General features: G+C 42.9%; 1 protein-coding gene across 5 annotated transcripts in view; it reads left to right on the top strand.

Annotated features, from left to right (window-relative positions):
* RERE (arginine-glutamic acid dipeptide repeats) overlaps nucleotides 1–14,053 on the top strand; it is a 201,357-nt gene that overhangs the window by 176,854 nt on the left and 10,450 nt on the right. For all 5 annotated transcript variants that reach the window (XM_085298978.1, XM_085298977.1, XM_085298976.1 and 2 more), the window contains 6 exons: nucleotides 5,488–5,650; nucleotides 7,754–7,846; nucleotides 8,642–8,841; nucleotides 10,197–10,358; nucleotides 11,797–11,910; nucleotides 12,569–13,953. In XM_085298978.1, the coding sequence (XP_085155104.1) occupies nucleotides 5,488–5,650; nucleotides 7,754–7,846; nucleotides 8,642–8,841; nucleotides 10,197–10,358; nucleotides 11,797–11,910; nucleotides 12,569–13,953 (2,117 nt within the window). The remainder of the gene's footprint in view (nucleotides 1–5,487; nucleotides 5,651–7,753; nucleotides 7,847–8,641; nucleotides 8,842–10,196; nucleotides 10,359–11,796; nucleotides 11,911–12,568; nucleotides 13,954–14,053) is intronic.

Here is a 14,053-nt window from a genome sequence, read left to right as displayed (position 1 = left end):
TTCATTGTCTTAATGTGCCCCTTGTCGTGCAGGCGTCTGAGCAGACCCAACAACTGTTAAAGCCAGGCAGWCAGGTGAGGGAGAGAGGCACTGCATACACTGTTTTTAGCAGAGGACTTTAGTATAATGGAGAGCATTAGCTGAATTAAGTTGACTTAATAAAATCTTGATGCATTTCAGAAAGATTGTGAATTCATTAAGACCGCAGCTGGACAATCTGTTCCCCTCCTGCCTGCCATGGCTGGTGTTACATCCACTAAAGAGAGTTGTCGTTTACCTTTTTTGTTTAGTCACAGTCAAGCTATCCCCTAGTGTTTTTTGGTTTTTTTTTCTTCCTGGCAGAGGTAGGCTCTGGGGAAATTAAACAGCAATTATTATGTTTGCTCACTCTGTTATACCATAACAGATACTTGAAGGTAAGTTGGTGTGCTTGTGTGATTGGCTTCCATAGGAGCAGCTTCTGCTGCAGCAGGGCTGGCAAAGCTGCTCAAATCCAGGAATGCATACAGTGTTAATCCTTCGTTTACCTAAGGCAAGACTAAACACAAACACCACAAACACGGGTACAGCTTGTACTGTGTATTTTACATTTGAAAACTACTGATAAGAAGTGACAAACCAGGGCATGCAGCACTTACTGACGCTTTTGTCAGTTTGCTCAGGGTGTGGAGGAGCTCATAAGGCCTGCCCTGATACTTTRTTGTGTAGGTTGCAGAGCTTGATTGAGCTGCAGCAAAACATTGGTGAGGGCCTGAGATGAGAATGGTGGCAAGAGTAAGAGAAAGGTGCCACATGCCAAGGAAGAAATGCAGATGGCCTGTGCAGTGCAAGCAGGTGTGCTGGGTTGCCGAAGGACTAGGCTGCTGGATGCTTGAAGGCTCTTGTCACCCTGACTTCCAGAAGTGACTTCCTCAGGATGCCTTGCTGCAGCATAGGGAGAGGTGGATGTCAGAGAGAGGGAGTGGATCTGAACCATTTCCTTCGTTTTAAAAATAAATAATTTCTAAAACTGAGCTAAAAGGAGGTATGATCTGACTTTTATTTGTAGCTAGAACATGGGGTAAAATGGGCTTGGCTGGAGCTGTTAGGATGTTTGGGGAGTTGTGAGCTCTTAATGCCTTTCAAAAGTGATAAGAGCTGGACTTACAAGACTTATAAGAGCTGCTACTGAAGAGCAGGTCTGTGTCTTGTGAAACTTCAGCATTGTGAAAGAAGCTGTTCTGGGGGAAAAGTAACATTAAAACTCTGAATGATTGTTTTCATTTGCTTTGTATTAATTTGATAAGCTAGGACAATTAATCAGATATTAATGTAGAAAAATGGAGAAAGAGAGGTGAAGAAAGAGAGGTGAAGTTGTCTCAAGCAGAGATGAGGCTGTCTTACTGTGAACAGCTAACCAGATTAGGGAAGGAATGAATCTTCTCCCTAAATATATGTGCAAAAAAGCTGTTCCTTGATGGAGTTGATCTAGGAGGGCAATGATAGTGGGGGTTCTTGGATGTCACAAGATACAAGAAATGGAGCTACTGTTTTGCAAGCTGGCATTTGGAGTAGGCTTGAGGTCATCTTGTTGTGACTACTTTTAACATACTGGGTTCAYTGGTAAGTGATGCCAACAGTTGTGTTGGGAGCATTGGTGTCTGTGGATCTGAGAGAGATGAGCTGGGCTGCAGTGGCAGGAAGCACCCCATTAACAGGTGTAGTGAAACAGGTGGAGGCTTGGATGCAAAAACCCTTTCTGCTGTGCAGTTGCTTCTAAATACTGGCTATTTTTTACCATCAAGCACCTGGAGTGTTACGACTGCCCTRATTTGTTAGACGAGGAGGTTTACTGAAGAATGACTTTGCCTGTGCTTTGAGGGGTCGCTTCAGTGAGCACTGATGTCTGTTGTATTTACATATACTTTGAGAGGCATCCATGTATGCATATATACAGTTTTGCTACTTCACATTTGAAGTGGTGATAAGCTGGGCCATGTATTGCTTAAGATTCCTATTTCATTGTGAGGCTTTGCAGTGGTTGGTGATGCCTGTTTTTTGGCCAGAGAGCTTGATTAAATGGTAGCATATCGCTGGAGTGCGTGGAAATAAAGAGGTGACAGAGGCAAGCAAACAGTCTCCTCCTAACTACAGATGGCCTGTGCACCTCAGACCACTAAACTGGATTAGAGAGTGACTGACAAAGTCACTGCTTCRACCAGCAGGTGCAGCCCTCCCTGARCTTGACTTCAAGAAGAGTTCCTCTTGCTCTGTCATTATTTCAAGTCTCATCACTTCCTTAATTTTTCTCAGCAGTTTGGAAATGAGCGGGAGGTCACTCTTAAGTTGAACAAGTATAATAAGGCAATGAAGATTGGTTCAGTTCACTTTATCTTGTGTGGTTTTAGTGCATATGTTGCTAACAACATCCACTTCCTGGCACAAAAAAGCTTTAAAGCAGGCATACAATGTATTTATAGGTTGATAGGTTAGGACTGTTCCTCTGGGTGTAGAYCTGCTACCCAGAAAATCAAAGATTCAGAGCAGCCACTCTCATCTCTCTGCCAGTGCACAAGCAGCAAACACCTCAGTTCGTCATGCTGTTAGCAATTATAGTACAGAGATGTAGGATGTGTTGACTGCAAGACCTTGTGGTGAGATGAGATCACCAGGAACAAAATGATCATTACAGGCCATTCATGTCAGCAGCGTTTATGCTCCTGTGTTTGCTTGCAAGCAAAAACAGCAGCTAATTTGCAAGGCTGCCTTTTGTAAAGGGGCCTTTTGATCAATGCTTGCCTGTGTTAATGTTTCAGTAGGCTATTGATTTCCACAACAGCTTTTGTTCCCTGAATTTATGTGTGATGGGCTTCGGCAGCACACGCTATGCATGTTTGATTAAAGTTCATTTGACTTCACTTGCAGAGAAGCTGGAAGCTGTTTTGCTCCCTGTTTGTAGAATCAAAGCTTTCCCAACGTATTCCTTTGTTTGTCCTCAAGCTTTTGCCACCCATGCAGTCACCAATATGCTGTTTTTAATCCTTTCAGATTCACTCCACTCCAGTATTTAATCCCTTAGGTAGACAATGTAGTATTTGATGGCCAAGCAGCTRATAAAATGAGGCGTGGAATTTTTTCAGTGTAGAACATGTCAATCCCATACGTGTGTAACACTTTTTGTATATGCTTCCTCTTTGACTTTTGCCCCCCTGTCAGAAGGTTGAGTCGTTTACTTTGTCATGAAGCTGTGGTAGTCTGGTTATGAATTTGAAGTAAAGATTATTTTCTAATCCTTTAATATATCCAAATTTTATAGTTATGGCAAAATTTATTATGGAATAAACATCTATTATATCTTTATCTGCATGCAAAGTTGTGACTGCGGTTTTGGGAGGGTCTCAGGAAGAAAGTGTTACGATCATGAAGTTCACATTTTCATAAATACACACTATTTCTTTTTTAAGCAGTTGCTTTTATGATTCAGTGTATGCATAAGTTGTTAAACTTCTCTTGGGCCCTGATGGGATGGTGATGTGTAAATAGAGCTCAAATAGGTTCCCTTTTACTATTCTGTGTCCTATTGTCGTAAGTCAGGAGGCGCACACTGATTCACTGGCATAGTGACATGAGATTTATAGATTTACTCATTGGTGCTGATTCCTAGGATTTGATACAAAYGAATTTGTAGGAAAAATGTAGCTGGTTTGATTTGCAAGAGGCTTCCTACCTCTGAAAGGCACTGCGTGAGCTTTTCTGTGAAACCACRTTTGTGTGCTGGCACGGGTCATATCCTCAGTTTGACAAACAGTTGTGCTGCATGGACTTTGAGCCCACTTTTAGTGATGTGAAGCAACATTTCTAAAGCAAACATGCAGCTGAACACGCAGTAGTAGAGCAGGGTGCTGGGTGTCAGAAGTCTGTGTTCTTCCCATATCTGACATAGCTTGAATATTTGTGGCCAGCCTGTACCTTTTGAATATCTACAGCCTGTATCTGTTTGCCTCCTTAGTTATAGAATCTCTTCAAAAGTGTTTTTTTTTTTTTTTTTTTTTCCTAGGTAGGGCCTTTATCCTGCCGAATCTAGAACTGTAGCTATTGATTCATTTTCCCCACTTACCCCCCCCAAGCATCACTCTGAATATGGCTTGGTGCGGGCAGGCTTCAGCCCTGCGGTGGAGACCAGTAGCACCAACCCAGTCTGCAGCAGTGCAGATGAACAACGCATCTGTTCTATCACCAGAAAGCAGTTGTGGTTGTGTTCTTGATCCGGGGTTTCTGTTTTTRAATTAGGCATTCATACAAGTTTTAGGTGCCTTGAACTTCAAGAGTTAATGTTTAGAACAACGTGCTTTCCTTGTCTTTCCAGCGTTGCTGTGTTGCACATGCTAGTCACGCTGCTGGCGCCTGTTTGAGGCCCTTGGGCGCTTGGGTGAGGGGTGTGTCTTCATTAGAGTAAACCCGAGTGASGTGCCCTGAGCAAAGGCTGCAGGGTTTCCCCACCGAGAGAGCAGGGAGAGGTTATGTTATTAGACCACATAAAATGTAGTTCAAAGAGACTCTTTTTGTGGGCAGTCCAGGTATGTTTGTTCTGATGTTGATTTTCAAGGGGCTGGTTAGAACTTCGCCATTTTCTCTTGCAACTTGAAAGAAACACCACCTTTTACCTTAGAGGCAGAAAAGTTGCCAGGAAATGATGGAGTTTCAGAGTAAGAGAGAGGAGATAAAAACCGCATGCTCTTCTTCAGTTCAGCATTACATCCGCTACTTTGAATGGCAGCTGCTCTGGTTTTTGAGCGTAAGCCAGTTTCATTATGTATGGAATTATCGCTCATTTCTCTGTGTTCTCATTTAACTGCTTAATGAATTTAGATGTGGACATACATATTCAGGTTAAAATACGATTTGCTGTAGTATGGTTGCATGTTATGATTATAGACTTATTGTTGAGCATCTTTTTATTCTGACTTTCAGCTTCTTAAACAGGGATATTTTAAAATACCTATGTGCGGGATTTAGGTTAGCAAAATGGCATCGTTTGCAGTGATCTTTATTCTTTACGTTAATACAAGAGAACTCTTAGCAGATTTCTGACTGATGAGGACAGTACCTCTGATAGTGCCTCTGCAGATGCAGTGCCCCCTGACTGCGTGCAGGGGTGTTGGCAGGATGCTGACAGCAAGGCAAGGGCACCCCCTTCTGAAACCAGCAGTGTCACTGGCATCCAGGTGGAGGCTGGAGACTTAACCACCCAACCTCTTCCTCTAGTGGAGGAGGTAGAGGGGGAAAGTGAGAACATAGGGATTTACTTCTATGCCGCCTTCCAAAAGCAAACAAAAATAATGAGAATTTTTTCTGTCGTATCTGAGAATTTTTTTTCTTTGTCTGTCTGAAATGTACCCTGAAGCTTCCTACATAAGTAGGTATGCACGCATACACAGCAAAAGGGAGGAAAAAAGCTGACACATCAGCCTTGCATGCCCCTCTAACATATTCCTTCTGTATTTGCAGGGAGAACTAATCACCTTCTATTACTATTGGAAGAAAACCCCTGAAGCAGCAAGTTCTCGAGCCCACCGTAGGCATCGAAGRCAGGCTGTGTTTCGGAGAATTAAAACTCGAACTGCTTCCACTCCAGTCAACACTCCCTCCAGGCCCCCCTCCAGCGAATTCTGTAAGTGGAAGCTAAAAGCAATGCATTTATCTTTGTTCAGATGCAGGGAGCAACAGTAATGTAATGACGCTTTGCCTTCAAGTGAATAAAGCGAGCAAATGGAGTTCAGACAGTTGCCCTCTCCTGTTCCTATACCATTATGCTGCAGTGTGGTAGGCGTCTGTGATCAGCAAGTGCTGTGTGCCATTCTTAAGTGCAAAAGCATCATGTAAGGATAGAAACATTGACCTGGCACTGAATTTTTCTACTTTTCTTTTTTCTTCAGTGTCGTGTGTTGTATTTTTTCTAGGCTTTTTACAATAATAGGAATCAGAAAATGCAAAAGAAGGAAGTCCTATCCCTTTCATCCTTATCTGGTGATGCATACTTTCTGCTCCAGTTCAGTCTCTGTGCTGCAATTAGTAATTCTCTATCTCTAAAGTGTCTAAGAAGTATTTTGGCCTTGATTGAAGCAGAATTGTCTAAACAAACAATAACTACCCAAACCTGTGAAATATACTATGTTATGAAAGGTTATGATGAGTAACGTCYGAATGGATATGTACATTTTTATCCTTATGTAAAAGGCTTGTGTTACCCTTTATGTTTAAAGTCTTTCTAGGACTGAAACACTTCACATGTTATGGAAGGCAGCAATTGGCAGGGTGGTATTAATACAGGGAAAGAAGAGGATGTGGTGAGCAGGCAGGACAGAGAGCTGAGCAGGGAGCACTGGTGAGGTAGTAACAGAGGGCTGTTAAGTTCTCTTCCCTAAATCTGACAGGATTTATTGCTGATTTCTGTGTGCTCAAAAGTGAGAGTCTTGACTCTACAGCTCAGTCCAGGATATTCAGCACTTAAAAGTGCATGTGGCTGGAAGGACCCATCCATATGGATCCCACTGCAGTAGAAAAGAAAGTAATTCAGTAGGAGAAGCCAAGTTCTAGCCTGATGTTAATTTTGCATTTAAGGTTTAACGCTGGTAAAAATTAATGTAGAAATTGTGATAGTGCCAGCAGCTACTGTTGCAATGCCGGAAGTTGTTAAATGGGACCCTGTGTTGGTTAGAGTAAAGCACTGATGACAAATGCTAATGGAAACCCAGTAGTTATTCCCTCTCTATAACCTGCACGTATGACAAAATATCCTCTCAGAACCTTCAGAAAAAGCAGTATTCTTGTATCAACATCAACTTTCCTAATTAAAGATGTGAACAGAAGAGGCCACACATCAGAATGTTTTCCTAGACGGGGCTTTTTGCTTGTGAAAAATTACAGACTTACTACAACGTGAATTTATAGCAAGTGTCTGGAAAATGTCATACTCTAAATAAGAAAAGATTTGCTCCTGAGTTTTTTTTTAAAAAGATGATATAGGATTCAGTTTTTGTGTAGGTGTATGAAGAGTTTTTCCAAATACTTGTGATGTTGGCAGATCTGCAGTAGTTTAGTGCTTTTTAGCTGATAGCCTTGTAATCAGATAGTTTGCTGTATGCTGCTTGCCACAAGTGAAAGTGACCCTCTAATATTCTTCACTTCTTCAAAAAATGATATATTGAAATGTAGTTTTCTCAGGACTCTGACTACTCTAAGRAGGCTTGCAGTAAGAACTGGAAAGCTGGTGGTATCTGTGTTTTGCCTCTTTTCCAAAGACATCGCAGTGTTTTGCAAACGGGCATGTTATACATAAGCAGTGTTTCATCCACCTGCAAAACTCTTTGGGTGAAATATAAGCTCTTGGGTGAGATATATCGACTGGCTGACAGAGCACAACAGCAGTTCCGCATCCTTTCTCTTGAAAGTTGTACTTTAGGAACGCAGCCACCTTCATTAGCACAAACAATATTTGAACGACTACATAACTGGAGTAGTATCACATACTAGATCAAAAGTTCTGYGAGTTACATCACTTTGTGTATTCCTGAAATAATCTTTTAATCAACAGACTAAACAGTCTGKCCCTGCTTAATTTGCAAAATGTGAAGCGTTGGCATTGATAATTGTAGGAAGTCACAATGTATGCAGGAACTGTCATTACGGTTATTCAGCCAGGTAGGAGGAAATAGAAAATCTTGCTGAATTGTTTTCCCTTTCCCTTTTCTCCCCTCRTTCTTTACTTATTCAGTGGACTTGAGCTCGGCCAGCGAAGATGACTTCGACAGCGAGGACAGTGAACAGGAACTGAAGGGCTACGCCTGTCGTCACTGCTTCACAACCAGTACGCGCCTGTTACATTGCTGTATCTCTCTTCCTTCTGCTACTGCCTATTTAACACAGGTTCATTCAAGCAAGAGCAGTTCTTGTGCCTGTACAGTGTTTCAAAAAATGTAGGGTTGAATTAGCACTAAAATATGCAGTATTTTTGGAAGAATTAATCGTGATTTACAATTGCAAACTAGCATTGCAGTGGCAAGGGAGAATCCTGAGAGGTAGATATGTATACAGTAAAATCTGTGTCTTAACAGAATTCTTCATATAATCCATTTGCGGAGTTGTAAATCAGTATTGAACTGTGACTGTCACAATACAAAACTTTTTTTATAATGCACTAAGGCTGTTCTGCAGTAGTTTCACTTCTCTTGGACAGCTTTCACAAACACTTTTATCTGGGTACATTCATAGCGTTGAGGTGTGAGCCTCTGCGTAAGTAAGGGAAGGGAGAGATGAAAGTTCACAATTCAAAGTTAATAAACCACGACTTTGGAAAATAATAGCAACCTAGTCCCTAGATAAAGCAAATGAAACTTTTCCCTTATTTTTAAAGCAGTAGTTGCCTAAATAAAGAAGTAGCCTGTAACGAGGCACTGAAAATCTACATTTAAATACAAGCTAAGCCTGGAACAGGATAGAGTTTTCCAGAGAGTTTCCCATCTTAGATTTCTATACAAAAGCAGACATTTCTGTAATCGTTAGTGTGTGAATTTTTTATTTATTTGTGTTTTAAATAATGCAGTGTGTTTGTACATACCTAGTAGATTGTGAATGTCTAAGCTTTCACTTTACCTGCCCTAAGCCTCCAAGGACTGGCACCACGGCGGTCGAGAAAACATCTTACTGTGCACTGATTGTCGCATCCACTTCAAGAAATACGGCGAGCTCCCACCCATTGAGAAGCCTGTGGACCCTCCACCCTTTATGTTTAAGCCTGTCAAAGAGGAAGATGATGGACTTAGTGGAAAGCATAGCATGAGGACGAGGCGGAGTCGAGGCTCGGTAGGCTTAATACTCTTCATTCTTTTGCTTTTCAGCCTCTTCTGCAAAGAGGAGGCATTGCCTTGAGAACGATGATTGGACTTCTAAAATGACTCTTGTTGCCTCTGCCTTGCCTGTTTGCCATTGTATGTTCCTGCAGCTAGATTTATGTAAGCAAATGTGAGATTTGCTCACATGCTGAGGGTGAGACTTGCTTCAAAAAAGGAGCTGATGTGTCTCTTTCACGAGTTTTAGTCAAACTATTCTTCTTTTCTTTTATTCTTAATTCCACGAATACAAATCTTCCTTTATATTGTATGGATGAAGACARTAGACTATTAGCATAAGGGAGTACTTGACCTGTGTATCACTGCAGGTTTGGTACAAGTATATATCCTTTTTGCTGCTGAGTCCTGTCAGAGATAAGCCCTTGGGCTTGCTTTAAAGAAAGAGTTTTAAAAGCTTAAATGCTACTCGTGTTCTCTTCACATGACTGCAGTTAAAAATCCTTCGTTSACCAAAAACTGTGGTTCACTGCTGTGGGTAGTGTGCTCTACCACAAAGRCTTTACTCCGGATGAAATGCCAGGAGCCTTACTGTGTGCAAGTCACTTTTGAGGACTCCAGTGGGAACACCACATAATCTGATGCTTATTTTGGTGTTTGGCTAATAGAAAGCAGCAGATTTCTTCTGCTCTTTGTCCTTCCCTGTCCACCTTTCTGAACATATTTACTTGACCATTATTTCTAAATATCTTGTCAGGCTACGTTATCAGCTTAAGGTTGGCTTTATCATTTCTCGGTAGCCAGCCATCCACACAGCTACTAAATTGGAAGARAAACAAGTGAAATAGCATTAATTATTGCAACAAATTCTGCTGTGATTCCTTATTTTATAGCAGGAGCACATTGAAACTATTATGGTTTTTAGAAACTGCTGTTGGCTGCCTGAATGCTTCATATCTAGGTTACTCTTGTATCTGCCTTGGTTTATGCCAACAGATATACTTTTTTGTTTGTTTATAGAACATGAGGGTCTCATCCTAACCCCATCCATTGTGTGCATGCACACCTGCCCTTTAAAAAGAAAACCTAGCATGCAAGCAGTAGCTAGGGGAACATCTTTCTCATTTCCAGCAGGCACTGCTTAATAAAATAAGCAGCAGATAATGTTTCTGAGTAGGCAAATTTGCCTCCTTTTACTTTAAGCCAAGATGAGCTTTCAAGGACATTGTAAAAACATTTAATGCTTTTGATTTTTCTATTTCTCAAGCACTTAGCAGGGATACTCTATCCCTGTCCCTGCTGTAGCACAGGAAACTAAAAAGTTGGGCAAATACTGTCTTTGATATACTTCTATTTCTGTTAAACAAATAGATGTCTACACTACGTAGTGGTCGTAAAAAGCAACCAGCCAGCCCTGATGGTAGAGCCTCACCTATTAATGAAGACATCCGTTCCAGTGGCCGTAACTCTCCCAGTGCTGCCAGTACCTCCAGTAATGACAGCAAAGCAGACTCAGTGAAGAAGTCCACCAAGGTAGAACTTCCCTGTTCTTCTTTTGTGTTAGAGCTGGATGCTTGAGACCTCTTCAATCCACTGAATGAGATGGAGGTTCTAGCAGGCCAAGGAATCTCTTGGTGACCTTGAAATTCCTATACGTTTAGATGAACAAAAAACGTAAGGCTGTGTCTGACCAATGCTTTGTTCCCGTGTATAAGGTTATGTAGCGATAAAAAGCTACTGAGCCGTTTGCACATAGCCATACCGCTCTTATGGTACACTCATCCTTCAATTTCAGATATAAATGCAAGCATTGGCTCACAGAAGTAGTACAGATCAGATACGCTATGTCTGAGACAAGTAGACAGTTCTGAGTTTTTTTAAGCACTGCTTAATCTTTATTTATTACAGAATATGAATATGTAGTAACTGAGACTATATTTCTTACTGTTTTTCCTGTATGCATATTTGCTTGATTTTCAGAGCAATTTTACTATTTAGCCTATTCAAATGAACAAGTGCTTTTCCAACTGAGGAAACAAAGCTAGGTGAAGAGGGAAAGCTTGTCATTAAGCAGGATAAATTGAAAAGTAGCAAGTTAAAAAGAATGACTGTTTTAAAGTCAAAACCAGAGCATGGGGCAAGTTGTCACATGTTAATACTGAGAAYTTAGCAAAATGTAAAGTTAGATTGGGTAATTACATGATGTATAAAACTATGAACTACAGTAGGAATTTTTTAAGAGCTACTCCATAGTAGCCCTATATTTGAGAGGATAGRCCTCTCAAAATACTAGGAGTAAAAGCAAGAGATTCATACAGTACAAAGAGGATTATTCTTTGACTATCTGCTGCAGGAAATTCTTGCTCCATCCTCTCTAGCAGCTAGTGCTGGCTTTCATCACGCTGTACTGGTATGGAGCTGATCTAGTATGAAAGTTCCTGATGGACTTGATTCTGCAAAGGTGAAAGTGGAAACAGTACTACCTGATTTAAAATATCCCTTTGAATTCAGAGTTTAAAGCAACATCTACCTGATGTGATGGGGAATGCTTTACCCGAGGATGACCCTTGTCCTTATAGCTTGTGTGCAGGATTTGTTTGCAAGGTGCTCCTTGGGTTTCTGTCTCCAGGAGCAAAACTGTAGCCTTGTTTTGAATCCCATCTTAAGTTTGGTATCCACAGGGGGTGGCTAGAGTATTATGTGAATGCAACTCTTGTGGGAGCAGCTCTTTGCAGATGGGCAATGCAGCAGTAGCTCTAGAACAGATTTCTCTGCCTCTTGATTGGTTAAGGGAGGCATGCATATTGGATTACTGTTAAATACTGCCTATGTTAGCTTCTAATCAGTTCTTCTGCTTCATAGGAACCCTACTGGTTTTATTTGTATGAATCTTTGTAGTGATGGTATGTGCTCCATTTACTTTTGCATTTACATCACTGATAACTATTCTCTTCCATTTCGTTTGTGGCAGAAGGTAAAAGAAGAGGTATCTTCTCCTCTCAAGAACTCCAAGAGGCAACGGGAAAAGGCAGCTTCTGACACAGAGGAACCTGACAGATCCAATGCCAAAAAATCCAAAACTCAAGTGAGTCCCACAGAAGAGGAATGTTTTCACTTTGGGAAAAGAGATGAGAATGGGAGGAGGTGAAAACCCAGTAACAAATCAAAATCACAAAATTGATTTAAGCTGTGGCAAATTGTAATTTAGTATGCGGCTGGAAAGCCGACCCCTTTTATAGTATGTTCTTTCTGTTGGAGAACAGTGGAATGAGGTGAAGTAAGTCCAGGAGTCTTTTTTTAGTCTTAATAATAACAGTATAGGACTACAGCTATGGCCCTGCCACTTCGGTTTTTTGGGTTATTTTTTAATTGTGTTTGCTTCTTCCATGGCAAATTAGAAAAAGACCTCACCAGTGGAGGTCTCTGAATTTGATGGTACCACAGCCCGAATGAAATACTTTTAGGAGGCCTCTTCAGCTCAGTGCGGTTAGGCGTTATTCAGTGCGGTATATTAGGTGCATGACTTGTTTTTTGCCTGACCAGGTTCACTTCATGCGCTGGATTTGGGAATTTTGACCGCTAGTTTTTCATATTGGCATTGCTTGTACCGCTTTAATTAAAGTCCTGCAGGGTTGGTATGTCTGCTTTAACATGTATAATAGGTTTCATCCTACAGTGTGCTGGTAACGTTCTGCGAGCAGTTTCCTCATGCACACGAGTTACTCTTTCCTTTGTCCCCGCAGGAGATCAGCCGACCGAACTCTCCCTCAGAGGGTGAGGGCGAAGGCGAGAGCTCTGATAGCCGCAGCGTCAATGACGAAGGGAGCAGCGATCCCAAGGACATTGACCAGGACAACCGGAGCACATCACCAAGCATCCCTAGCCCTCAAGACAATGAGAGTGACTCGGATTCATCTGCTCAACAGCAAGTGCTGCAAGCACAGCCCCAAGTGCTCCAGGCACAGGGCAGCTCCGGTCAGGCTCCTCCTCCTACACCACCTATATCAGCCCAGTTGCCAGCATCACTGCCAGCAGTGTCAAGTGCTGCTGCAGCTCCACCACAGGTCTCACCATCAGCATCCCAGCCTTCTAGCCAGCCCCAGGCCCCAGCATTGCCACCTCCTCACTCTCACATACAGCAGGCCCCTGGTTTGCACCCACAGAGACTCCCATCACCCCATCCACCTCTGCAGCCTCTGAGTGTGTCGCAAAGCCAGCCGGTCCCTGCCTCTTCGCAGCCTCACTCGCAGCCTCCACTCCACAGCCAGGCACAGCCTGCCCCTCATAGCCTGCAGACCCAGCCCCTTTTGTCTCATCCTGTAAATCCTCAACCATTTTCCCTCCCCACTCAGTCATCTCAGTCTCAGGTTCCCCTTCAGACACAGGCACCATCTCATTCTCACTCTACTCTTCAGGTTCAGGTAACACAGCCTGCCCTGCCAACACCAACCCCACTGCAGCAGACTCAGCCTCCACGGGAGCAGCCCCTGCCCCCAGCCCCCATGGCCATGCCTCATATCAAACCTCCCCCTACCACTCCGATCCCTCAACTTCCTACTGCTCCATCCCACAAGCACCCTCCTCATCTCTCTGGCCCTTCTCCATTCTCAATGAATTCCAACTTGCCTCCACCACCTGCTCTAAAACCCCTGAGCTCTCTCTCAACCCATCATCCTCCATCTGCACACCCTCCTCCTTTGCAGCTTATGCCTCAAAGCCAGCCACTGCAGTCTTCGCAAGCCCAGCCTCCTGTACTGACACAGAGTCAGAGCCTTCCCCCATCCACCAATCACCCCTCGTCTGGGCTCCATCAGGTGTCCTCCCAGCCCACCTTTACTCAGCATGCATTTGTCCCAGGAGGCCCACCTTCCATCACCCCTCCTTCTTGCCCCTCCACTTCCACACCACCCACTGTGCCTGGCATCCCACTTCAGACTTCCATCTCCACATCAGCAGCTTCTAGTGGGAACGTGCCAGTGGTGACATCCTGCACACTACCACCTATCCAAATCAAAGAAGAAGTTCCAGATGATGCTGAGGAACCGGAAAGCCCTCCCCCTCCACCCAGAAGTCCATCACCAGAACCTACTGTGGTGGATACGCCAAGCCATGCTAGTCAATCAGCCAGGTATGGAGACTATCAACAGTGCTTCCTGAATGCACTCTGTCTTTCCATGTAGCAGGACATACCCAAAAGCTTGCACCTTTTGCTGGTACAGTGGAGTTGA

Source organism: Rhea americana, unplaced genomic scaffold (assembly GCF_003343005.1).
Source record: "Rhea americana isolate MKP2758 unplaced genomic scaffold, rheAme1 scaffold_143, whole genome shotgun sequence".
Taxonomy (NCBI): domain Eukaryota; kingdom Metazoa; phylum Chordata; class Aves; order Rheiformes; family Rheidae; genus Rhea; species Rhea americana.
Note: the sequence above shows the minus strand (reverse complement) of the source record. Positions and strands in the feature narration are given on the sequence as shown.